Source organism: Pimephales promelas, chromosome 10 (assembly GCF_988280905.1).
Source record: "Pimephales promelas chromosome 10, fPimPro1.hap1.1, whole genome shotgun sequence".
NCBI classification, from domain to species: domain Eukaryota; kingdom Metazoa; phylum Chordata; class Actinopteri; order Cypriniformes; family Leuciscidae; genus Pimephales; species Pimephales promelas.
Genome location: NC_142778.1, coordinates 37,811,993 through 37,839,338, shown reverse-complemented (window position 1 = coordinate 37,839,338; position 27,346 = coordinate 37,811,993). Strand labels below are relative to the sequence as shown.

General features: G+C 42.7%; 2 protein-coding genes across 3 annotated transcripts in view; both read right to left on the bottom strand.

Moving 5' to 3' along the window:
* trpm7 (transient receptor potential cation channel, subfamily M, member 7) overlaps positions 1–15,854 on the bottom strand; it is a 32,421-nt gene extending 16,567 nt beyond the window's left edge. Inside the window, exons 1-16 of the mRNA XM_039680264.2 lie at positions 15,640–15,854; positions 9,098–9,177; positions 8,795–8,833; positions 8,516–8,711; positions 7,055–7,268; positions 6,596–6,720; positions 5,795–5,966; positions 3,988–4,162; positions 3,621–3,744; positions 2,839–2,911; positions 2,377–2,477; positions 1,622–1,756; positions 1,486–1,539; positions 1,242–1,382; positions 496–612; positions 143–420 (exon numbers count right to left, since the gene is read on the bottom strand). Coding sequence (XP_039536198.2) covers positions 143–420; positions 496–612; positions 1,242–1,382; positions 1,486–1,539; positions 1,622–1,756; positions 2,377–2,477; positions 2,839–2,911; positions 3,621–3,744; positions 3,988–4,162; positions 5,795–5,966; positions 6,596–6,720; positions 7,055–7,268; positions 8,516–8,711; positions 8,795–8,833; positions 9,098–9,177; positions 15,640–15,642 — 2,027 coding nt within the window. The 5' untranslated portion in view covers positions 15,643–15,854. The remainder of the gene's footprint in view (positions 1–142; positions 421–495; positions 613–1,241; positions 1,383–1,485; positions 1,540–1,621; positions 1,757–2,376; positions 2,478–2,838; positions 2,912–3,620; positions 3,745–3,987; positions 4,163–5,794; positions 5,967–6,595; positions 6,721–7,054; positions 7,269–8,515; positions 8,712–8,794; positions 8,834–9,097; positions 9,178–15,639) is intronic.
* A 2,323-nt stretch (positions 15,855–18,177) lies between these two features.
* Positions 18,178–27,127, bottom strand: sppl2a (signal peptide peptidase like 2A). 2 transcript variants are annotated; one of them, XM_039680303.2, is made up of 17 exons: positions 26,907–27,127; positions 25,904–26,020; positions 25,083–25,265; positions 24,917–25,006; positions 24,548–24,681; positions 24,319–24,470; positions 22,785–22,881; positions 22,566–22,667; positions 22,272–22,353; positions 22,089–22,163; positions 21,915–21,971; positions 21,781–21,828; positions 21,573–21,672; positions 21,119–21,199; positions 19,683–19,843; positions 19,021–19,054; positions 18,178–18,474 (listed from the first exon to the last, which is right to left on the bottom strand). In XM_039680303.2, the coding sequence occupies exons 1-17, from the start codon at positions 26,955–26,957 to the stop codon at positions 18,434–18,436; spliced, it is 1,605 nt and encodes a 534-aa protein (XP_039536237.2). In that variant the 5' UTR covers positions 26,958–27,127; the 3' UTR covers positions 18,178–18,433. The 2 variants fall into 2 exon arrangements, with proteins under 2 accessions (XP_039536237.2, XP_039536238.2); XM_039680304.2 differs by lacking the exon at positions 19,021–19,054.
* Positions 27,128–27,346: the final 219 nt, after the last annotated feature.

Here is a 27,346-nt window from a genome sequence, read left to right as displayed (position 1 = left end):
TTGTTTCGATGTCATATTTCCACGTTGATTCAATGTCAGTTTGCTATCTGGGTAGGGTCATGGTTAGGGTCATGGTTAGGGTCAGGGTCATGGTTAGGGTCAGGGTTAGGGTCAGATCTAACCCGCTCAGACTCAGGCTGACCTGGAGTACTCCTTCAGCTCCTCGGAGGTGTCGTCCACCACGTCGCTCTTCTTGGCCTCGTATCCCATGGAGCGCAGCAGCTTGCAGGCCACCAGGGCCTTGGCGGTGGACTCCTCTCCGTGCTGCCAGAAGAACAGGGACATCTTCTGCCGCTTCATCAGCACGGCCCACACCAGCAGCTCGTTGAACGGGTACGGGAAGCGCCGAGTCTCCGGGTCATCGATGTCCACCACCTCCTCTCGGCTCTTCTTCTTCTGCTGCTCCGACGCCGAGTCCGGCTGGGGGACGAGCGGGCGGTTAGAGCAGCGACACACACACACACACACACTCACTCACACACACACTCATTATACCTTGGGCTTGTAAGGCTGAGCCGTCTTGATGAAGTGATTGTGTCGAGTTTTCTCCTTTTTATCAGCCTGAATGCTGAAGGACTCATGGGAACTGCTGGCCGTGTGTCGCCCCGATCGCTGACAGAGAGAGAGAGAGAGAGCATTAGATCTTTCATTCTGGTCTGAACCCATGAAGACATCACTTCCCATACTGGGATCAGTGAGTTGATGAAAAGCTAAAGATTAGCCCATGATTTACTCTCATCCGAGTGTGTGTGACACTCTCCTTTCAGACGAACACAATCACAGTTATATTAATACACACCCTAACTCTGCCCAGCTTTATAATAGCAGTGAATGACAACCGTCAGTTTGAAGGTCAAAAAAGGTCATCTGTCCATCATAATGGACGATTGAGGAACTTTAATGATGGACAGATGACTTTTTTGAGCTTCAAAGTGACGTTTGTCATTCAAAGCTGAGAAGAGTAAGAGTGTGTATTAATATAACTGTGATTGTGTTCGTCTCATTCCCAGTGTGGTATCCCCAGTGTGGTATATTCCCAGTGTGATATTCCCAGTGTGATATTTCCAGTGTGATATCCCCAGTGTGATATTTCCAGTGTGATATTCCCAGTGTGATATCCCCAGTGTGATATTCCCAGTGTGATATCCCCAGTGGTATATTCCCAGTGTGATATCCCCAGTGTGGTATTCCCAGTGTGGTATATTCCCAGTGTGATATTCCCAGTGTGGTGTGTGATTTACCCGGCTGTTCCCGAGCAGGTTGTTGTAGATGATGCGGAAGCGTTTGCGTGTGTAGTTGCAGCGATACGTTCCTCCCATCAGGAACTCGATCACCAGACCCACGTCGATCAGCGTGATCTTATAGTTGGGCGGGAGATTCCCCTGGAGGACACACACACACACACACTCAGCGTCTCTCCCTCTTACAGCCGCTGGTTTGGGAAACACACACACACACACACACACACCTGTCGCTCCTCTTTACCTGTTTGACGTCTCTCACCAGGTGATACAGCGTTGGGTTGGTGGGTGTTTGTTTCTGTGAGAATATTGAGTTTACACTCAAGAACAATATATTCACATGTATCATTGTGCATGTGTGTGTGTGTGTGTGTGTGTACCGTGTTGTAAAGCTCCTCCAGGCGTGTAATGGTGAGGAATCGGTGCATACTGACGCCATTCTCTATCAGTAGTTTAACAAACTCCACACGGTCCATCACTAACGCATCCAACATCGCCTGCTCCAGAGAACCCACCTACACACACACACACACACACACACACACACACACACTTTAACCGAATGCTCAAAACGATCATTCACAGTGCAGTTGAACTTATAGAGGACGTCAGTGTTTTGTCCATATGATTAAAGTCAGTGTTGTTTACTGGTTCATCAGAACATCACTGAGGGCATTCTGGGAGAACAATCCCTTAAACAACTGAAAACTTTAGTCTCTTTTTGATTTTTTTATCCAGTTTTTAGTTCATTTTTTCAAACCAAATCAACTTACGAAAATCAAAAGCTAAATGTCATAAAATGTCATAAAATATATGACATTAAATGTCATAACAAAGCAAAATTAGAATGTAAAAATCATTTCAAAATTAAAGCAAATCAAAATCAAACACTATAAAAATGTATTAAAACATAAAATAAAGTTTAAAAATGTATTAAGAATGAAATTAAATGAAATAGTACTATATTACGATCCCAATGCCTTGAATAGATCATAATCCCACAGTACTGGTGTCCCGTTATAGTTAGTGTATCGGAATGTGCTGTGAGAGGTCGGGGGTCATCTTTGTGTGTGTTTACTACAAACACTAAAACAAGTGTTTATCTTCACACACGCACACACACGCGGGTACGAACCAGCAGCTGTTGTCCGTAAACAAACACGTGGTCTTTAGCGATGTCCACGCGATCCCACGCCAGAGTCAACACCAGCTGATCGAAGGCCGTCGCGTTCGTGCCTGTGAACACACACACACACACACACACACACACGTTTAGACTTTGATCGATTGATTCTCCTCAAACGTGAAGTAAATGTTTGAGCATCTGAAGGTGTTTCATCACACACTGCATTCAACCCTCAGCATTCACTCACTTCATTCATCTGAAAACATTACAACTTTAATATTCCAGTCGTGTGTGTGTGTGTGTGTGTGTGATCGTTCATCATCAGGAGAAATAATGTGTGTGTGTGATATCCTCTGTCTCATCACTGTGACTCTGTACATTTGGAAAAAGAAAACACCCGCATTGTCACACACACACACACACACACACACACACACACACACACGTGCATGTGGGTCGTTCCACACTGACCTTTGAGCAGAGCCTTCAGGATCGCCACATCGATGTCCTGATGGTCCTCAGAGCCCACAGGAAACACAGTGATCTGAGACACACACACACACACACACGGGGTCAAACACGCATGTGTCGCTCATAAACCTGACCTTATTGACCCAACACTGACGGCTCGTTCGCTCCGGCGGCTGATCGCCGAGGTGACGGCAGATATTAATCATACACACATCTTCATATCTGATCATCATCTCGTCAGACGACACACACTGACCGACTCAACACTGTGTGTTCTGTGAAACTACAGTTTTATCAATAAGAGCATAATAGCAGTATACGTCAAAGGTACAAGAAGAAATAAGGCAAACAATTCAGTCACACACACACACACACACACACACACACACAGATTAGAGCTTTAAACGACTGAAAAACTCTTAAAACAACATTCGTGACACAATAACAGAAGGATTACATTTCCACTGTATATTGAAGAACGTCTCTTCTAAAGATGTCATAGCTCGTGCAAGTGACGACACACTGTCGACCAATCAACGTCCTGCAGCGAGTCTAGCTCCGCCCTACAGGGACCGCTAGCGCTAACTACTCCAGCGCAAGGCTACGCTAGCATTCACAACTTTACACAGTGGAAACAGAAATAACTGCGTACCGTACCGCTCGGGAAACGAGCCATTACTGAGTGTGTGTGTGTGTGTGTGTTTGAGAGAGACTGTGAGTGTGTGTGTGTGTGTGTGTGTGTGTGTGTGTGTGTGTGTGTGTGTGTGTGTGTGTGTGTTCACCAGCTCTTTGTTCCTCATGCACTCCATCAGCGTCTGGAACAGGTGCAGCGCGTCGCTGTGGCTGAAGTTGAACGTTTTCTTGATTGTTGCGATGATGTCGGCCTCAACGCCATCAGGCAGTGCGCTAAACACACACACACACACACACTCTCTGTCAAACAGTCTTCAAGATCTGAATCATTCAAATATTATACAATAAATACTGAGTGATCACTTGTGTCTTACACTGCTGCCACAGAACCGCATTATACGAGCCTCTCGATGATTAAATGGAAATTTTTGAGGAAATGATTAAATCGTGAACTGACACACACAGACTCTGATATTCTGCAGCCGTCTGACGTGTGTGTGTGTGTGTGTGTCGTACCCGTCCTGCTCCGTCTGCTTGTGCACGTATGCCAGTATGTCCGCGGCGCGGCCCGTGCCCTCACACACCACCACGGGCACCGGCGGGCTCTCCTGCAGATACTCCAGCACCGTCAGGATCACGTTTGGGCCGCCCTCGAAGATCAGAGCCACCACAGGGACGCCCTGACCGATGCCTGCGCACACACACACACATAATGTACAATATATAAATAAATACATGGTAAATTGACATATGGGACCTGCTCTGGCGAAATGAGTCGGACGTCGCAACGTTCCATTTTAAGATACGGGCCGATTATGTGGAAAAACAATGAAATAACAAAAACATTTTTTTTTTGCTACTTTCAAAGAACAGACATTCAAAAATAATCTCCCAAAGTTTCGTAGTCCAGATAATTGAGTAAAGGTATTTAAATAACGATTAAAGTTGTCAAAGTTTTACATTCGCTGAAATAAACATTGCTCTTCTCCCCTCTTCAGCTCTGAGCATTTCCCGGGTATCCCATCCGCTGAAACGCTGAACTCACTGGAGGCTTCTAACCTAAGCTGTGCGAGTATATTTATCTGCAAGAAGAATACATGTAAGGCTGTAACGATCGAGACACTCAGATCCACGAACCGTGTGGTGGTGAGAGAAGACAGAATCACGACACGTCCCTTCAAATCTTTAAATTACTATTAGTATTATTTGAAGTTAACGTTATAAAATATGCAGACCTACACCACAAAACTAGTTAAATTAATACTAAATTATTTAAAATTGGGCAATTTCAGCGTTATGGAGGAGATCCATAATTCCCAGATAATTAAATCTTTTAATAAATAGGCCTATGTGAACCACACTGCACAAACCAAAAGTAATACCCACCGGATGAAGAAGGGTTGACTCTCTCCAGAACATACAATCTTTTATTTTATTTTCCGTGTTCACATTTATGAGGAAAAAACAATGATACGTACGTGACCGTTCTCTGGAAGCAGCACTAAAACTTTCACAGAGCCGAAACAGAAAGCAAGCACAAAGCCGTTCTTTAAAGTGAATTTCGTTTGGAAATAATTGTATCTTAATTTAAATCAATGTTTCATCAACCGATTACCAGGATATAATAATAAGAAATAAATTGAGACAAAGGATAGGCAATAGGCCTAATCACCTAAGCACTGAAGCTGAAGCTCGTCTCATGAACCGAAAGTCAGCGTATATAAGGTATCCTACTTGCCTCACAGACTTGAGAAATATATATATATTGAAATGTTTTACTTTTAAACAAAACCATTCAAAACGAAAGAAAAGAGACTGCTCTCTGCTTATGTGGGCTAGTCCGTATGAAAAGTGGATTTCTCTCTGGCTCCTCTGTTCAATCTTTCTGATTTCAGAACGTTTTTGTAAAAGTGCCTTTTTAATTATTTATTCCAAAAAACTTAAATAATTTCAGCTTTAGCCAGGTTAAATCACATTTATATATATTTATATATATGTAATTTGTCAGATTAAGCTATAAAATAAATAGTTTATCTTTTAAAATGCAATGGATTTTGAAAGATATTAACAAATAAGAAATACGGGCAAAAAAAACTTTAAAAGCGATTTTCTCAGGTTTTTAATTGGAAAAAAAGGGCAGACGACCAGAATTCAAATGTGTATATCTTTACAACCATTCAAGGTATGACTTTGAAAGCTTATGGTGTCCTCTTTCCATTAATACCAAAATCTCAATTTTTAAATTTGGGTCACTGTGACTCATTTTGCTGGATCAGGTCACATATTATATACGTGTGTGTGTGTGTGTGTGTGTGTGTCTCACGGGCGTGTATCCTCTGCAGGTTGATGTGTTTCTCCAGCTCTCTCCTGAGTTTGACCTCTGCTCCGTATCTCCCGACGGTCCCGTCGTCCACCAGGATGAAGTGAGAGTGGAAGTTATTGAGAACGTTGAGTTTACTGAGAGGATTCAGCAGGGTTTGGTACGGCGCTACGACCTACACACACACACACACACACACACACCTTGAGCTCATTCAGAAGGTCCTGATACTTTGTGTGTGTGATCTGAAACACTGATTTGAGGAACACACTGTCCCAGCATTACTGAGATGATCCTGAGTCTCTTCTGCTCAGTTATTGGATCAAACGTGCAGTAAAACAGTGTAACGTCACCCAGTGTCAATCTGTGTCGATATACAGTAAAGTGTAGTTTATTCCTGTGAATGTTCATCATCATTACTCCAGTCTTCAGAGTCACATGACCCTTCAGAAATCACTCTAATATGAGGATCTGATGATCAACACACAGTTATGATGATTATCAGTGTTCAATAGAAATAGAAAGTTCTGAAGAACATCTTGTATTTTGAAACATTACATTATACACGTCTTTACTGTCACTTTTGATCAATGTAATTGATACAAGTCTTCATTTCTTTTCAAAAAGAGACAGTTTTCAAACCCAGAACAGTAATCTGAGGAAAATCCCCTGTTCGTCTCAGTGTGTGAGTGTCCTGACGTCGTTACAGTCCAGAACACGCGTTTCAGTCTCTTTATTTATCTCTCCTGGTTCTGTGAGACACTCATACGAGTGTGTGTGTGTGTGTGTGTGTGTGAGCCTCACGTCGCGTCCGATGAGGTCGTTCCTGTTCTCGATCACGCCCCAGGGGGCGATTCCCACAGTGCAGATCTTGCGCGCTGACCTGGAAAGATGTTCCTTCAGAGCGTCGCCCACATGTTTGGCCACACCTGGAAAACACACAGCGGTTACAGTGACCCTCCAGGGGTCGTGACCTCTCACTGCAGGGCGTGTGTGTGTGTGTGTTTAGAGACGCTGTGTGCATGTAAATACTAATAAAGCACTTCGACCTGATCTTTAAACTCAAATGACTGTCATTATGATGAGAGTTAATCCTGTAAGTGCTGCTGTGAACACACACACACACACACACACACACACACACGCACGCACGCACCCCTAAAGAAACACACTCTAAATCCAGCACTTTTATAAAACTACAGACTCGTCTCCCTTCTTCCCATTATCCAAGCAAAACCCAGTGTGTGTGAGTGTGTGTGTGACCTGTGTTGACCCCTCCGGTCAGGATCCAGGCCCCGGTGGTGACGGCCGCTTTGATCAGGCCTTTTCCCACCACCTGTTTGATGCGCGGGTGCAGGTCGAAGTTCTGGATCCCGCCGTGAACGCTGATGACGATCTTCGGCAGCTCCATCTGCCACTCCTTCAGCAGCAGCCGCAGCACGGCCTCGGGGCGAGAGTCGTACGACAGACGCAGATACTGCGGACACACCACAGCCGTGACGGAGCGGAGTGAGTGTGTGTGTGTGTGTGTGAGAGACAGGATGAGAGTGACAGAGAGAATAGCCATGTTTCCATCGACACGTTTTTGTCCGAATTAAGTGATATCGAATGAAAAATGCCTTATGGAAACAGTAAAATTCGATGAAATTTCATGATGAAATGCGTTCGGTCCCATCGGATTTTCTCGTGATCGATATACGGCTAATGCGATAAAAGCTGATGGAAACGTTATTTGCTGAATAAATAATGAATTGTGATTAAGTTTTAGGCCCTTTTATGGTTGCAACACGTCAGAAGACGAGTTCATTTCCGGCCAGTCTGTTTGCGCACACATGGCGGATGACGTCAAAGACAGATGTAAGTGGACAAAGCAAAAAGATGCTTCAACCAAAGGGTTTCCGTGAACCACGATCTCCCAGAACTGATGGAGCGCTCGTTCCCACACCACAGTCACCTCCGCTGTCGTCGGGCATTAACGGGCATCGGCATCATCATAGCAATGTTTATAGCGTCGTTGTTTTCTTAGGTTAGTTTTGCTTGTTTTTACGTGGCTTGGTTGAATTCTAATGTAGAATGTGGTCTGTTATTTCTAGTTAACAGACCGCGGCGCTGCTATAACACACCGTTGCCATGGACGCAGTTCAGAGACGGAACAGACTATTTTCTTTAGCAGAAGCAATACTCGTTTTCAAATCAATAAACTCGTTTTTAAGTCAATATTTTGTGTCAAATAATTGATTTATTTATTTATTTGGTTGATTTATATGTAATAAGCAGGATAATATATAGCGAGGCGGTTGTAATAGCGAATACAACAACCGCCTCGCGTACATTATCCCATTCATATGTCGCTATCAGCTGGCACATAAGCATTATTAGCCTTCAACTTGTGAAATATTGATCATTTTTTGGTCCGTTTTGTCTAACAAAACTTTTTTTTTGCAAAAGTTTGCTTGAATGTTGTTCGATTCAGTGCGAAAATAAATGGAAACACCTTAAAATATCTCAAATCAATTCGATATACCAATTTGATCGCAAAACAGCATGTGACGTCATTACGTACAGGTTTTTATTCGCTTTAAAGCCGTTGGATGGAAACACACTTTCACCAGCTTTATCCGCATGAGTTTAACCGAACTTTAGATAATTCGATTGACAAGTGGATGGAAACATGGCTAATGAGAGAGAGAGAGTGTGTGTGTGTGTGTGTGTGTGTGTGATTACCTTGGCTCTGTATGAATGCGATCCGCCCTGGAAGTTGATGACTCCGTAGGCATCAGTGGGACTCTCCTCCGTGTGTTTCTCCACACTCCACTGCTCCAGATCCGGCTCGCCCTCGGACACGCGCACGTCCGAGTATTTCACCGCCAGTGTAGCCGTGAAGCCCACATGCTGTCGGACCAGCCGCCCACAGCAGCATCTACACACACACACACACACACACACATCAGCACGCGCTCAGAGTGTGTGAAGCGTCCACATGTCGTGTGTGAGGGCACTCACCGCACCAGCTGCTGGCAGATCTGGCATCCCGGAAGGCATCTGCAAAACAACTCACATTTCAGAAGAGTTCGATTGTGAACGCTAAAGTTTATTTTATACTAAAATATCTTATAAACAATTCAGACTCGAATTCAAAGCCACGTTTGTCTAACCAAGTCAGTCCTGAATTTGAAGTTGATATTAACTAAAGTTGGCCCAAAGACTGGTCTAATGTGAACGCGTCTGATTAACCCCGAGCTCACGGCTAGTTGGCCAGGCTAGCTCACAGACACTGAGTGAGATGTGTAAGAGTGTGTGACGCACCTGTGCGGGTCCTTCGACACGGGCAGAATATAGACACATTCCCTCCTGGTGAAAGTGTGTTCGATCCAGGACTTCTGGGACTGCAGGAGACACACAAGATCACAGACGTGTCACTCAACACACACACACACACACACACACCACAATAAACACTTATATTCGAGTTAACTTAACCGATAATTTGATGCAGCGCTACTGTGACGGATCATGGAGAACAGAAAAGGGGCGGGGCTTCGTTCTAACTGTGGGTTGTTGATATGTGGGCGTGTCACTCAAAATGGAGGCGGGTCTGAATGTAAGGAAGGGGCGGAGTTAAAGCAGATTAAATGATTGGAGGATAAGAGAAGACTGTCTTTTCACCAGAAGATCCGGTTATGACATTAAACATGCCGGGAGGAAGTGCTGCATTTTACAGAAATATATCCAGCGGCAGACGTTAAACGCGGCCTTCAGTGTGTGTGTGACCCTCCTCTAGCGGCGGTTACCAGCGCTGAACACCGGCTACACACTAATCATACGGTTACAATAATGACACACACAGCAGATTACACATGATCTGCAGAAACGCCCAGAGCCACACACACACACACACTCTCAGTGTGATCTGAAAGCTTCTGCTTCACATTAGGTTATGAAAACGTTATTTGTGTTATTTCAGGCGTTCTGGAACGAGCGCTCAGTGAAACGCCCGACTACAATGCTTCATAAAAATGTAATAATAATGTTTTTGTGCAAACGTTCGGAGAACATTATTAAAAGGCAAGACACGACACACAAACTTTTTTCATAAAGTGACTTCATAAAGACTTCATGTGTTTTTGAGGAAAGATGACGTAGATTTAATCTAAAGTCACATATTTATTTCTCTGCTACTCTGAGTCACAGTTCACCACGCTTTATGTTTTATTTTTAAGGTTTTTACAGAGAGGGGATTGTTCATATATATCATTTTCCAGATTTTATACAACATTTTATTCCTGAAAAAATTGTAAAATCATAATTTTTTGACATTATTGTCAGATTTATTGAGTGATATTCACAATCGCCTCTGTAAAAAATCGTCTCTAAAATATAAAAAAAAGACAAGAATTTTGAAGCTGTCTTTGTCCATTTTTGTTCTACAAATGCATGTAAAATATTGCATATTTAATTAGATAATGCCTCATTTGCATATTTAAACTTCCGAAATCTTGTTTGTTTTCCGGCGGACTAATCACAGACGGCAGAGGAGGTCGAGGAAAACTCAAAGCAATAGTTCAACAATCAATTATGCAACAAATCAGAACAAAACTGGTGCAAGCGACGGCCACTTTAGTCTAAAACATGCTTACGTTAATAAACACATGATCTCAATAACACACACTCATAATGAAAAGATCCTGCCGTCATTACTCTAACCTGTGTGGAACATTTCAGAGCGCCGGAGCCGCAGGATTTAACAACAGGGATCTTTAATTAAATTTCCCAGAGTTCCCCCTGTTCCCAGCAAGAGGATTACACACACACACACACACACACACACACACGAGCAGAAACACTGAAAGTCAGAAAGCGTGAGATTGAGATGCTGTCCGTCTACCTCACACTCTTCGTCATCATCTTCATCTTTCTGACGCAGCAGCGAGTACAGAAACATCACGAGAGAGAGAGAGACAGAGAGAGAGGGGCGAGCTACACTGGGTTTCTCTGCAGCAGGCGGTCGAGAGAGGAGTGATGGATGACTCTGACGGAGGACAAGAATATTAGAGAGAGAGAGAGAATGTGTAAGAGTGAGAATGTAAGAGTAGAGTGTGTGTGTGTGTGTGTGTGTGTGACAGAGAGAGAGGGACTGACCACATCAGCATAAACCCGTTTACACCACATAAACAAACCCGTCACACACTAACCTTCACTGTATAACATCTTACAGAAACAACCAATCAGAGTCCCTCACTGTAACACACACTCCGTTCACGACCCCGTGACCTTTACTGTTCGAGCTGAGGAAAACTGAGGTGAACCCAAGATGACTCCCAGTGTGAACGAGCAAACCGAGACGCATGATCAGATACTGTGGGACTCCATCAGCATGTGTGTGTGTGTGTGTGTGTGTGTGTTACACTTGCCTCAGCTCTACATCACTGATATGAAGCTCACGGCCATAAACACAGAGATAACCAGTTATCAGATAAACACACCTCGGACCATCACGAGGACACACACACACACACACACACACACACTCAAACAATCAGCCTTGTGAGCTTTAAAACTAAATCGTCAAACACAATACAACAGTGACTGGGGTAGGGGGGTGGGGTCAGGGGTCAGAGGTCACTCCTAGAGGTCAGTGATTCACAGAGAAACTGCTGTCAGTCTGAGAACGCACTCATGATGATTACAGCCTTTTATTTTATATATATATATATATATATACACACACACACACACACAACCATTCAAAAGTTTGGAGATTATTTTAATAATAAATACATTTAATACTAAATAAATCGATCAAAAGTGACCGTAAAGGCATCTCTAATGTTATAAACGATTCTGTTCTAAATAAATGCAGTTTTGGGATCTTTCTATAAGAGATTAAACAGTTAACTTACTAAAGTCTCGACGGTTCAATTACAGTTTTGTTTGATCATTGATTGCGGCGATTTGAACAGTGGCGGGAGTCGCCGTGGGTCTCAGTGTCGCCGGGCGGGGGGAACAGATATGAATATGAATATGAATGTATTTCTGAAGGCAGGGACTCTCTTCATAAAGTGCGGATGTCGTTGATCATCTTATCGCCATGTAAAGCAGCGTCTAACCGCCGTTACCGTGGAAACGCCCGTTCCGTACCCGCGAGCGCCTCCTGCTGTCCGAGAGCGGACTCGCACTCACTCCTGTTCTCGTTACTGGTTTAAAGGCTGAACTTTGAGGTTTATCATTTTTGTTTTAACTTGATTTGAACTTGGCTGTTTAATCTTTGATTCTGATTAGTTGACGAACGTTCTAAAGGTCGCCATTATTTCCTGGGAAACGCACGGCTAGAGTAAGTAGTTCCTGGCAGGTTTTCACCGCATAACATGTCCGTATCACTCCGCCAAATGATTCGCGTAATTTCGACGACACACTGGACCCTGAGCAAGCGAATAAATATAGTATACAAAAGAATAAAAACGACGAATTATTTCCAAGTTTCAGACGAGAATACTTTGCGTGAAAACAAACAAAACAAAAATAACAACTTTACACCCTAACCCTAACTTTATACAAAATCTCTTTTCTTCTGTGCGAGTCTGATCGCCGCGATATAATTATCAGTGTTGGTGAGTAATTAATGACAGAGTCTTCATTTTCATTATTGTCCAGTTGAAATAATACTCCACACACACTTTATATAACGGATCACACTGACGCTCACGTGAAGGAAATCTGCGTTCATTTACTGATAAAATACTGTGTGAAACTGGGTCAAACATCCTGACTGTCCTTCAGCTCCCAATCTGAACTCAACCAGAGAGAGAGAGTAGATGTGTGTGTGTGTGTGTGTGTGTGTGTGTGTGTGTGTGTGTGAGAGAGAGAGAGAGAGTGTGTGTAGACTTTGTGTGAGAGATAGAGATTTTAGACTGTGTGTGTTTGATATATTACTTTAAACAGAATCAAATTAGTCAAAACACTTGCCTTACACAGCACTAACACAATAACAATACACTAGCCACACACACAACACCAGCCGCGCACACACACACAGACAAACAATACACTAACCACCACCATACACACACACACACCGGAGTGAAACGTCAGTGAAGGAGTTTCTACACTCAAATCATCATAAATACAGTGTTTAGTCAGAATCTGCTGAATCTCATACCAGTTCAGCTGTGTGTGTGTGTGTGTGTGTGGGAGAGAGAGTGACAGAGTGTGTGTGTAAGAGAGAGTGTAAGTGTGCGTGCGTGTGTGTGAGAGAGAGAGAGAGAGAGAGTGTGTGTGCGTGTGTGAAGGAGAGAGAGTGACAGAGTGTGTGTTCAAGAGAGAGAGTGAGTGTGTGTGTGTGTGTGTGTCAGGTCTGGTATTACATTAATCTTGAGCATGTGACTCTTAAGTTGCTGTGTGAAGAAAAAAAACATATTCACAATTTTGCCTGAAACTCACACACACTCACACACTCTCTCTCTCTCTTTCTCACACACACACACACACACACACACACACACACACACACACACACACACACACACACACAGTCGCTCTTCTGTAGTTTAACGAGCGATCGATCAGTCGAGGAGACGAAACACAGTAACCGCTGTCGTTCTCTAGCGTTCGGGAACACACTCGTGTGTGTGAGACGCTTCTGGAGGGAATTACACCCAATCTGAACACACACTTCCACTCCGGCGCTTCAGAAACACCAAACCAACACCAGAGATGCAGCGACACCATTGGTCCACTGGTTACTCCAGTCATCCAATCACAGCCTCTGTTTATGGAGGGATTTATTCAGTAATATGTTTGTGCACATGTGTTATCAGATAACAACAATCATACACCAATCATATGTTTACGTTTCCATCAAACACCTTCTACTAATATAATGTTAAACTATTGTTTTACAGATATTCATAAAATGAATGAACAACTATAGTTATTCAAAGTCCCATTGACTTCCATAGCAGGAACAAAAAACACGAGTCATTTCTCAAAGATCTGAGTGAGTGATGGTGGAGAACACTAATGATCGTGAGTGACGTGAACACGGCTGTGAGACGAGGACGAGAGCGCTGGCATCTCACAGGGGTCAAGAGGTCAACGCAACTAGTTTAGACTAACAATTCAGCTCTAGGCCCTGAAACACGCTGAACTGCCGGTAAATCCAGTCCGGCCCGAGCCGTGGCTCTCAGAGGAACACTGGGACTCTACGAGCCGAAACCAGCAAAAAGTGACCTACATTATTCTAGCGAGTGAAAGAGTGCGCGAATATTCATCTAACATGATGTTTTCAGGTTCAGAATCATGAATATTGTTATTCTGGTGTCACTAATTGTCCCGTGTGTTGGCTTTCCAGCTCACTTTACCACAGTAAACACACACTGAAACCAGTGTAAACACCAGAGAGACACCGTAAACACCCAGAAGCACACAGATGAAATGATTCTGGAAGTGTCAATCATCTGAATCTGTCAACGTTTACTTCATACAAAATTAACACGCAGTAAAGCCACTCATATGCAAATCCTCAAGACTTCCAGTCAGGCCAGTTTTAAAGCATTAAATCTGCACATTATCACTATATTCAATGACAATTATTGTCGACATTGCTGGATCAGAAGATTTTACTTATCTTCACATAAAGAGTCTATGTCCAATTATGATGAAGATATACTACAAATGAAGAGTTCAGATGCAAAAGCCTCTAAATGCCATTTGAAATTTTCTTCTTTAATGATGATTTTTTATCAAACTTGTATATTTAAGTTCAGTAATTTCACTTAAATAACAATTAATATAATTATCATTGCCATTTAAGTGAAATTACTGAACTTAAAAATACAAGTTTGATAAAAATTATCATTAAAGAAGAAAATTTCAAAATGGCATTTAGAGACTTTTACATCTGAACTCTTCAAATATTGTTCTTAATGTAAAAAACAAACAAAAAAACTGAGTTTACGTCATAACTGTAACGACACACAGGACCGACAATTTCAATCATTTTCATCTGAGGAAAGATAAAAACATTACCCTGATGAATAAAACAGCTGAACTGGTCTCTCATACTGGTTTGGGGGGGGGGGGTTCGGACAGGAGACCATCGAAACACCAGCACAGACCAGCCGATGCTAGTTTTTGCGATTCTTTTTAGCAGAAATCGAGAGTATTTAAAGCGACAGACTTGAAAATGAGAATAAACAGCACATCATCTACTGGTGAGGGATTTAATATAGTCATTATAGTTATTGATCATAGTGTGAACGGGCCTCAACACATCTATAAACTCAATATGAGTGCGAAACTCGCGCTGCGTTTATTCGATTATAATTCGTTCGCGGTCAGTGACGACACGTGACGTTCCGCGCCACACTGACAGACCAACGGCAGATGAGCCTGAGGTAAACGCTTATGAACATAAACACGATTCTGATCATCACATAAACAATGTGACATCTACAATCCACCTTGCTGCAGATCTAACCGCAGGAATTGCCTCAAATCTCCCGCCGATCAAGAAAAAAACTCCGTTATGAATATTGCTAATAATATTACAGTTCACGTGGTAATTCATAGTTATTCGAGAAACGTCGCGAGCTGCTAAGCTAACCGGTTACTCATAACCGGAGGCTTTAAATATGTGAACGCACACACGATCGGTGCGTTCTGCTGCGTGGACGCGACGCCAGGTGTTTCCAGACGCTCCGGTAACGTTACCGGACAGGGTTCTAGCGGTGAACCACGAGCCGGAGCGCCGCGACGCAACGCCTCGCGTCAGCGCCTGTCAAGCGCGTTCCTCTCATGCAGCAAGAGTCAGCGTCAGTGTGCCACGCATAAACAGTAGAAAAGATCCGTACCATTCTCTTCAGCGTTCAGACTCACGCGTCGCGACCCAGGGTGTCTAGCCATCTATCGGCGCGTCGCGTCTCGGGAAGCCGCGGGAGGAGAGTCCGGTGGCGGCGGAGGGATTCGTGTGCGTCCGCTGAAGCTCCAGCGGAAGGTGGATTTTTCATAATTGTGCGACTCCGAGTCCAGACTGACGCGGCGTGACGCTTCGCTCGAGCCCGTCCCTCCCGCTGAGTCAGTGAAGTCAACGCCCGCGGCGCGTCACATGACCGGGGCGGAGCGCGCGGCGCGTCGGGATCGCTGACACCTACAGGCTAGGTTTAATGTTATCTTAGCACACCTCATGAAGAAGCTGAGAACGCTTTACTGTAAGGTTCATCAGTTCATGTATTGAACATGAATTAACAATCAGTTAAACATTTCTTACAGTACTTATTAATCTGTTATGGTTCATGTTTGTTGCATTAAAGACACTTAATATAAAGTCCCTTATTTACACATTCTTCGTAACACTTTACAAAGGTTCATTTATTCACTAAGAATGAACAATATTTCTACAGCATTTAATAACATTAGTTTATATTAATTTAAACAATCAAAGGTAGTATTAATTAAGATTGTTAATGCACTGTGAACTAACATTAACAAAGATTAATAAATGCTGTAACAACTGTATTTCTCATTGTTAGTGAATACTGTTAACCAATTAACCTTATTGTAAAGTGTTACCAAGAATATATAAATAATCAACCACTTTATATTAAGTCTCTTTATTAAGTTTTCTCTCAATTCTAATTTATATCTGGCAATTCAGATTTTTTCTGTAAAACAAAAAACATAATTGCGACATATAAACAGTGTTGGGTAAGTTACTCTAAAAAAGTAATTAATTACTAGTTACTAATTACCTCTTCAACAGTGTAATTAGATTACTGTACTAATTACTCTCTCTAAAAAGTATTTAATTACTTTTAATTACTAATTACTTTCAAAATCCCGTATCAATCTCAACCAGCTGAACAATACAAGGATAGACATGAATCTGTTTTAATTCTTTCAAATAAATACTATAAAATTGCATGAATTATCCTTAAACTGACCAAGGTGGAGATGGTTACATTATAAAAACATACTTTTTAGCATCAGACAATACATTTTGATGTTAAACCCACTATTGTTTTATGTCTGATCTCATGATATTTCACACTTTTTTCATACATATTTTACAATAATTCATACGAATTTGTACGAGTGCGGTCGTACGATTTAGACGCCTCATAACACGCATACGAATCTCTGTGAGATTGGATTGATCTATACACAGTATTTACCTCAATTACATCAGAAGTAACTGTAATTAAATTACAGATAATCCCTTACTTTACATTTTCTAGGGAAAAAAAAAAACTTAGTAATTAGTTACACCCAACACTGGATATAAACTCACAATTTCCGTGAGATTAAAAGTCGCTATTACCATTATTATTTATTTATTCTGTTCGGGGAAACTAGCTTCCATATTATAAATATATCAGAATATAACTATTCTGTACTAACATTTAAATTAGTCATTTGATGTAATGCACTTATTGTGAAAATACATGTTTTTACATTGTACTTGTATTTAAAAATAATAATAATACTATGGAAGTCCGTGGATCACCTGTTTGTTCACCGACATTCGTCACCATAATCGTGTTCAGCGGAAGAGAGTGATTCTGACAACTCGAGGGAGAGTAAATCAGGACAGAAAGGTTTTATTTTGAAGTGAACTATTGCTTTATCCTTAACCTTTAACCTTAAACTTAACATTAACTATTCCTTTAACCCTGACCTTTAACTTTAACTATCCCTTTAACCCTAAACTTAACCTTAACTGTCCCTTTAACCCTAAACCTGTGCTAACCGTACCCGTGTGGTCCTCCGCTAGCAGCGCGACAGCACTGGACCTGCTCTTGTGATTCTGATGACCCAGACGCATCAGTGACCCACATGTAGAGCAGGGCTGGGCAGAAACGTTGATTTTTCAATTCATCTTTTTTTTTTTTTTATCAAATGTGGTCGATTCAAGACGGATTCTCAAAGCCACGAATCGATTTTTTTCCATATTTATTCATCTGCATCGCCCAAAAGCCGGCATTAGTTCTCCTCCGTGTCCGCGGTGTGCACACTCTAAAAAATGCTGGGTTGTTTTAACCCAATTTTGGGTCAAATATGGACAAACCCGAAATGTTGGGTTAAAAATGTAATGTAAAAATTTAACCCAACGGCTGGGTTAGTCCATATTTGACCCAAAGTTGGGTTAAAACAACCCAGCATTTTTTAGAGTGCATGCTGGGAGATTTGATGTGTGTTTTATCCCGTTGGACTCGTCCGATCTCCAGCGTCGGTTCTCCATCCGGTCTGTTCACTGTATTTTACATATAGAGTCGGGTTTGGTTTCAGTGTACCGAACGACTGTTCTCTTTTATAAATATACGCGTTAGATCTATATTCATCGAGTCGAACCCGAACCATCGGCCTGTCCTCACGATCAGTGACATCATCAGTTTTGTTTTCATATGGATGTTTATTGACAAAGGAAGAGTAAATTATTCATGACAGTGTTGTGCAATATTTCAAACGTTACGTTATAAAATTATCACATAAAAAGTGAAAGTAAAAAACAGCAGGTGCTGGTGGTCTAAGGCCCCGTAAAGAATCATCCGTTTAGTAAAGTGTCCCAGTGTAGCGATGAACACACTCCCGTCCAATCAGCAGGAGGACAAGTCGGCGTGTGGGAGGAGCACGGGTGGGCCACGCCCCTCAGCAGCTCCTCACTCCGTCAGGGTTTCCAGAGCCGCCATCTGAGGACACACACACACACACACACACACGTTACTGCAACAGTGGAGTCCTGTGTGTGTGTGTGTGTGTGTGTGTGTATGTGTGTGTGTGTGAAACAGTCGATGCTGCTGCTGATGAAACTAGAGTTAAACGAAATAAAACAATGATTTTAACTGCATTAAATGTGCATGTAGCTTCCAGTTAGCGTTAGCGTTAGCATGACAATCACAGTGATGGTCTGTACATGTTAATTATGAGTTTATTGGTATTAAATATTAAATTATATACATTTAATATAATATTATTTAATATAAATATTAAAGTATTAAATATAGTTTTATCTAGATCTAGTTTATATTTAAAACGTGTATAATCTATCATTATTATATTAATGCAGTGAGTGCGGGCACACTTGTTCTGTCCCGCGTGTGTTAGTCAGAGAAACACACACATGCAGCAGAGACAGACACAAGCAGCCAATGGAGACACAGAGTCCTCTAGCGCCACCTAGAGCAGGAACACAGGCGTTACAGACACAACACACAGACTGAAGCAAGAGCTCAAACCTGATAATAACGGCTTCCTAGACTCGTCCAGGACCTGATGGAGACCAAGTCACATGTGACACAGCAGTCTTAAATGTATATATATATATATGTATATGTAACAATATATCGCAATACACAAATGCAACAGTGTGTATAGTGTATGAGTGTGTGAGAGATTTAGTGTCAGTTCTACATGAAACTGCGATATATAATGTATAATAATGCACTGTGGGAATATGTGTGTGTGCTGATAATGCCAGTGAAAAGTGGCCGACGTTATTTTAAATATATCTAGTCAGTGACGGAGATCAAGCATATTCATCTTCAATAACTCATGAATATTGTTATTCTGGTGTCTCTATTGACCAGGAATATTCATTTACACACACAATGTAACACCAAATTAGCATTTTAATCCAGAGTAAACTAATAAACTGTTTTAACCTTCTATCATTAGTCTTGTAGCGCAGTAATAGCGAGTTCAGTGTGGTGATGTGTGTATCGTGACCCTCGACCTTGAGCACTCTTCAGTGTTCATGCAGTATCTAAGATCATTAAAGGGACAGTTCACCCAAACATGAGAATTATCCCAGTTGATTTCTGTGTGAACGGTCCGTTCAGATGAGTGTGTGTGTGTGCTGAAGTCAGATGTGTGTGTGTGTGTGTGCTGAAGTGCTCACCGGGACGCCGGGGCCGGTCCAGAAGCTGCGGAGCTGCTTGCGTGCGGCGGCGAGGGCGGCACAGGTCAGGAGTGTACACGGCACCAGGTACAGCAGCGCCGGCTGGCCCATTTTAGTCAGAAGCATCACTGCGAACGTCAGCACCAGCCCCACGCCGTACGCTACACACACACACACACACACACCGTTAGCTGAGAATGAAGCACATTAATGTAATATCCATCAGTATTATTGATCTCCTCATCGACAGCATTATATGAGGCTGAACTGAGCTGGACGATGACATCACGGGTTACTCCAGAGCCGCTATATATATAAATGAACTAAATGAATAAGTTTATTACAGCAGAAATGAGCATCAGTGAACTGACTTAAAGGAGTAGTTCACTTTTGAAAAAACTTGCTGATAATTTACTCGCCCCGTGTCATCCAAGATGTCCATGTCTTTTTTCCTCAGTCGAAAAGAAATTTAGGTTTTTGATGAAAACATTCCAGGATGAACTGGATGATTCCAGGATTTGTCCATATAATGGACTTCAATGGGAACCGGACGGTCCGAGGTCCAAAAGACAGTTAATAACAGTTTCAAATGTCTTTAAACGACACCAGATGATGAATAAGGGTCTTATCATGCGAAACGATCCGTTATTTCAAAACTTATTCCAAAAATGTAACTTTTCTAAGGACAAATGCTAGCCTTGCTCTATTCTGTGAGGCGCGTTTGTAACGTCACGTAATACGTAATTACGTTCAAAAGGTCACGGGTGACGTAGCCGGAAGTACAGAGTCAGTGTTTACAAGTTGAACGCATAGGTTGAACGTGCAAACTAACTCAAAACTCGTTTACAAAAAAGGAATTAAAAGGAAAAACAACGATGTCGGACGATTTTGATTCTGTACTTCCGGCTACGTCGCCCGTGACCTTTTGAACGTAATTACGTATTACGTGACGTTGCAAACGCGCCTCACAGAATAGAGCAAGGCTAGCATTTGTCCTTAGAAAAGTTACATTTTTGGAATAAGTTTTGAAATAACCGCTCGTTTCGCATGATAAGACCCTTATTCATCGTCTGGTGTCGTTTAAAGACATTTGAAACTGTTATTAACTGTCTTTTGGACCTTGAACCGTTTGGTTCCCATTGAAGTCCATTATATGGAGAAAAATCCTGGAATGTTTTCATCAAAAACCTTCATTTCTTTTCGTCTGAAGAAAGAAAGACATGGACATCTTGGATGACACGGGGGCCAGTAAATTATCAGCAAACGTTTTTTTAAAAGTGAACTAATCCTTTAAGCTGGACTGTGACGCTATTGTCTTCTAGGCACACACTCTGCATTATTCTCCTGTTATCACACACTCTGTGCTGTAGAAATAAAGGCAGCGCTAAAGATGAAGTGTGTGTGTGTGTGTGTGTGTGTGTGTGCTGTTCTCGCACCGACAGCGCTGGAGATGAAGTAAGTTCTTCTGGAGTTTCCCGTCCACACATCAAACTTATGGCAGTACGACACCAGCAGTCCTGTGGAGAGAGAGAGAGAGAGAGCAGCGGTGTGTATTAAAGCTCTGTGCACACACACACACACACACGACACCAGCAGTCCTGTGGAGAGAGAGGAGCGGTGTGTTTTAAAGCTCCAGTTTCAAGGATTAATTCAGTCTCTCAGCGGCTCTCAGAGAGGCGGGGCTTAGAGGGGCGGGGCTCAGAGGGGCGGGGCTCAGAGAGACTGAAGTGTTTCAGACACTGAGAGGAAGAGCTGGAGATTATGAGGACATTAGTGTGTGTTTGACCTTGGGTGTGTGTGAACCTGATGCCGAAACAACATTAGGAGCCTTTAAAACAGCAGAACTGGGGATTTTAAACATTGTGTGTGTACATGTGTGTAAACTCTGACCTGGTATGATGATGTCACCGTAGCCCAGAATGGAGAACTGCATCATACACAGGTTCTGAGCCACCGCAGAGAACTGTGGGATACGCATCACTACAGGCAGCTGGAAACACACACACACACACACGGCAATCAGCAGAACATGAGACACTTTATTTGCATTCACACAGAATCGTTTGTAAAATATGGTATAAAAGGAAAAGCGTCTCACTTTCTCATAGGAGGACGAGGAATCGGCGGGAACAAACACTCTGTCAGACTAGAAGCAGAAGCGGTCACTGGTGTTAGTCGACCGGACAACACACACACGCACACACACACTCACACACACTCACACACACTCACCTTCCCTCCACCTCCCCCCGGGCCGAGAGCAACCTGCACCATGATGCTTTCTCCATTCTGAACACACACACATTAAAGTCACCATGAAATCAAAATAGACCATTTCTTATTTGTAATGAAATATTGCAGAGTTTATTCTAAATGATTCAGCACGAGGATCGATGGGATACTCACAGCTGTCAGGAACGGTGTGATGAAGACGAAGAAGACGTCGTAGAGGAGCAGCAGACTCAGCAGAATCACACAGATCTGCAGGAAACACACACACACACACACGTCAGACCCGCTGGAAACAACACACACACACCGAACACACACGTCAGAAGAGCAGCGCCGATACACTGAAACACGCCTCACCTTAAAGTTTGACAAGCTGATGGTTTTCAGGAAGTTCAGGCAGAAGGCGATTCCCAGCAGATCCTGAAGGATCCAGATCCACCTGCGCACATCAGAGTTACAGCAGGTCAAACACACACACACACACACACACACACACACACACTGAATGCAGAACTGAGAAAACTCAGAATGCCCACAATGCACAGCATTCAAAACGATGAAGCGGAAGAAAGAAATCTCTTGAGTAACAAGTTGAGTGTAGTTGGACGATCTGATGCTGAGTGTGTGTGTGTGTGTGTGTGTGTGTGTCACCTGTCCTCGTTCCTGTACACGCCCCAGATCACAGCCAGTGTAATGCAGACAGCAGCGAGCAGCAGCGACCGCACAGACACACTTCTTTCACCGCAGGACACGCTGGAAAACACACACACACACACACAGATCATAACCCTCCAATAACAGAGTGGTCACCATGGCAACAGCTGGAAGGTTAGGGTTACAGCTGTGTTCATACTAGGTGTGTGTGTTCACCTGAACTTCCCGCAGCCCACAGCCGTCATCAGGGAATCCAGACAGTTGTAGAGCGCGGATGCCGACGCCAGGCAGAATATGACGATAATCACATAAACTACAGGAGAAACACACCACACGTCGGTCACGACCCCCTGTGTGTCCCTGAAGCTGAAGCTCGTGTGCGGGACTGCTATTGATCGCACTGACGCTAACAGGCAACAACAAAACTCGTTGATCTGAATGACGACTAGAGCAGCTTTACAGCGGAATCTGAATTACATCTGATGAAGGATTCTGTTATTTTCCTGTTTATTACAGTGAAGCTTCTGTACGATCTGTACTGTAGAAATAAAGCTGACACCACTCACACACTCGCTGATTCACACAAACACTCACTGATTCACATAAACACTCACTGATTCACTTACACACTCACTGATTCACTCACACACTCCCTGATTCACACAAACACTCATTGATTCACTCACACACTCCCTGATTCACACAAACACTCCCTGATTCACACAAACACTCACTGATTCACTTACACACTCACTGATTCACATAAACACTCACTGATTCACTCACACACTCACTGATTCACTCAAACACTCACTGATTCACTCAAACACTCACTGATTCACTCAAACACTCGCTGATTCACTCACACACTCGCTGATTCACTCAAACACTCACTGATTCACTCAAACACTCGCTGATTCACTCACACACTCGCTGATTCACTCACACACTCTCTGATTCACACACTCACTGATTCACACACTCACTGATTCACATAAACACTCACTGATTCACTCACACACTCACTGATTCACTCAAACACTCACTGATTCACTCAAACACTCGCTGATTCACTCACACACTCGCTGATTCACTCAAACACTCACTGAATCACTCAAACACACAAACACTCACTGTGATTCACTCAAACACTCACTGACTCACTCAAACACACAAACACTCACTGTGATTCACTCAAACACTCACTGATTCACTCAAACACTCACTGATTCACTCAAACACTCACTGATTCACTCAAACACACAAACACTCACTGTGATTCACTCAAACACTCACTGATTCACTCAAACACACAAACACTCACTATGATTAAATCAACACTCACTGATTCACTCACTGATTCACTCAAACAGACAAACACTCACTGTGATTTACTCAAACACTCACTGAATCACTCAAACACACAAACACTCACTGTGATTCACTCAAACACTCACTGATTCACGAAAACACTCACTGATTCACACAAACACTCACTGATTCACGAAAACACTCACTGATTCACACAAACACTCACTGATTCACTAAAACACTCACTGTGATTCACTCAAACACTCACTGAATCACTCAAACACACAAACACTCACTGTGATTCACTCAAACACTCACTGATTCACTCAAACACTCACTGATTCACTCAAACACTCACTGATTCACACAAACACTCGCTGATTCAATCAAACACTCACTGATTCACTCACTGGTTCCTGTGTGTGTGTGTGTGTCTCACCCAACCACTTGTAGAAGAAGTACATGAGCACGAGCATCCCACACATCATGCCCACGAACATCAGCACCTTCAGAGGAGAGTAGAGCGAGAGTTCGCTGCTGTCGGCCCGATCCTCACACGCCTCTGACGACGGGCCCGCCGCCAGCTTCGCCCTGCACACACACACACACTCGCGTCACACTCGCGTCACATGACTCGTGCTCTGGCCTGAACCGGTGACGTCACTCACTTCTCGGCCGCTCCGCTCCAGAACCCGCCCATGGTCACCGTGAACACAGCGATCAGAAACATGATGATGATGCTGGCGTCAAACGCAGGCACAGGGGGAGCGTATAACCTCACCTGCATCCCCTGAGGAAACACCTGACACACACACACACACACACACACACACATGTTAATATTCAGTAGTATTATTACTGAATCACTGACACTATCACTCAACGACAAAACTTGATGGATCTGAATTATGATTATTGTCTTCAGTGGAGCTGCTTTACAGCTGAATCTAAATTATACCTGATGAACATCTTGTGTGTGTGTGTGTATGACTCACACACACACACACACACACACACACACACTGTCTCATCGTCACCTGCAGCGCGTCCAGGAAGTCCCGGTATCTCAGCAGGGCCAGAGGAATCTTCACCTTAATGAGCTCGGAGTCGTTGGCTGACGGCGACACCTGGTAAGATCAAGTTCACACACTGAGGACTCACACGGGTGTTCGTGAGGACTTACGCTGGTGTTTCAGCTCTTACCAGACCGCTGTTGCTGGCGATCAGAAGCACAGACGCACCCAGACTCTGAGCAATATCAGCTTTCTTACTGAAATCACAGCCTCCATCCATCACGACCACAGCCTGACCCGTCACCGAGAGCGGGGTCACTTGAACCGGCGCACACAGCTGAGTGGACGTCAGGTTCACCAGGGAATACACCGACTACACACACACACGAGTTGAACAGGTCAATTGACAGATTTGTAGTACTCAAACTAATATAAACTTCCAGCATTATTAAAGACAAGTAAACACTCAGTTATTAAACAAGAACTATTAGAAATCACATCAAATAGACACAATTGAGAAAAGATACGACTGTAATAAACAGTGTTCTAAGAATTTCAGGTTCAGAAACTGTAATCAAATTTAAAATAACATTGCGGTTTATAAATAAAATATACAACATTACAATATACATTATTTACAACAGTCTTGTTTGATTAGTGTTATTATAGAGACGGCAGGAATATTAGTGCTGTGGGTTTAATACACACACAAGGACAGAACACGGAGTCTCTCGCTCGAACACTTTAAATTCATATTGAAATGTTCAGAAACGAATTGATGAGAGGAATCGAAATTTAAATTTGATAACAAGTATCCGATTCCTGACCTCAAGTATTCGAATTACGATTCTCAAACCTACACATAAGGCCCTGTTATTTAAAAAAAAAAACCCTCATGATTTCAAGTAAATAAGACATGATTTTGATCGCTAAAATGTAAGCATTAAAATGTAGTTCTGAAAAATTCAAACAGAATTTGGGAATAAATCTTTCCCGGCCTGACTATCTCACCGCTGCACTCAGGCTGTCGGAGATGTTGCTAAAGGACGAGTTGAACACCAGACAGTATTCTCTGAATGTAGATCCATTAGACTTAGACGCGTGCAGAATCGCCTCCTGACTGGCGCTCTGTGAGAGAAACACACAAACACTAGCATTATTACTTAAACACTCTCTGTGATTCACACAAACGCTCACAGATTCACACAAACACTCGCTGATTCACTCAAACACTCGCTGATTCACTCAAACACTCGCTGATTCACTCAAATACTTGATAATTATCACAAACACTCGCTGATTCACTCAAACACTCGCTGATTCACTCAAATACTTGATAATTATCACAAACACTCGCTGATTCACTCAAACACTCGCTGATTCAGTCAAACACTCACTGATTCCTTCAAACACTCGCTGATTCACTCAAACACAAGCTAATTCAGTCAAACACTCACTGATTCACTCAAACACAAGCTAATTCAGTCAAACACTCACTGATTCACTAAAACACTCACTGATTCACTCAAACACTCGCTGATTCAGTCAAACACTCGCTGATTCACTAAAACACTCACTGATTCAGTCAAACACTCGCAGATTCACACGCAGATTCACTCATACACTCGCAGATTCACTAAAGCACTAGCTAATTCAGTCAAACACTTGCTGTAATACACCAAAACACTCAATTTGATTCAATCAAACACTCACTGATTCACTCAAACACTCGCTGATTCAGTCAAACACTCGCTGATTCACTAAAACACTCACTGATTCAGTCAAAGACTCGCAGATTCACACGCAGATTCACTCATACACTCGCAGATTCACTAAAGCACTAGCTAATTCAGTCAAACACTTGATGTAATACACCAAAACACTCAATTTGATTCAATCAAACACTCGCTGATTCAAACACTCGCTGATTCAAACACTCGCTGATTCACTCAAACACTCGCTGATTCACTCATTAATGGCGCTTCAGGATTTCAGACTCATTTTCTGCGCTCACCTGAGAGCAAAACAACACCAGCAGGAGGAATATCGACTCTTTCACCGCCATCGCGGAAATATCCACCTCAAAGCTCGACAGACAGCGAGTTCAGAGGAGTTTCTGCACTCGTAGTTTTTTGAAAATCGCTTTTAAAATCGTAAACTTCCTATCTAAGTTTAGCTTCTGTCATGTTTGTTTACAGTCACTGAGCTACTTTCACTTCCTCTTCCGCGTTTGTTCACTCAATCACGTGACTGACTGTGACGCGTCACGCTAAAGGTCAACCAATCAAAAATTGAAAAAAAAGCTCATTTTTTGCAGTGTCCTCTATTTTCTTCATACGCACTTAATATATGTTCTCAAAGTCTTCCGATGCACTGAATACTTTAGAGCTGGAGTGGAGTTGAGCTTTTTTCAGCTGTAACTCTATTAAATATTGTCTGTATTAATCTTAAAAC

Excerpts from the sequence above, each read along its gene's own strand:
- sppl2a (XM_039680303.2), bottom strand. The coding sequence starts at position 26,957 with ATGGCGGTGAAAGAGTCGATATTCCTCCTGCTGGTGTTGTTTTGCTCT. Across the intron at positions 22,882-24,318 it reads CTTCTTCTACAAGTGGTTGG|TTTATGTGATTATCGTCATA; the intron begins GTGAGACACACA and ends TTTCTCCTGTAG. Across the intron at positions 21,673-21,780 it reads CCTCGTCCTCCTATGAGAAA|CTGCCTGTAGTGATGCGTAT; the intron begins GTGAGACGCTTT and ends GTGTGTTTCCAG.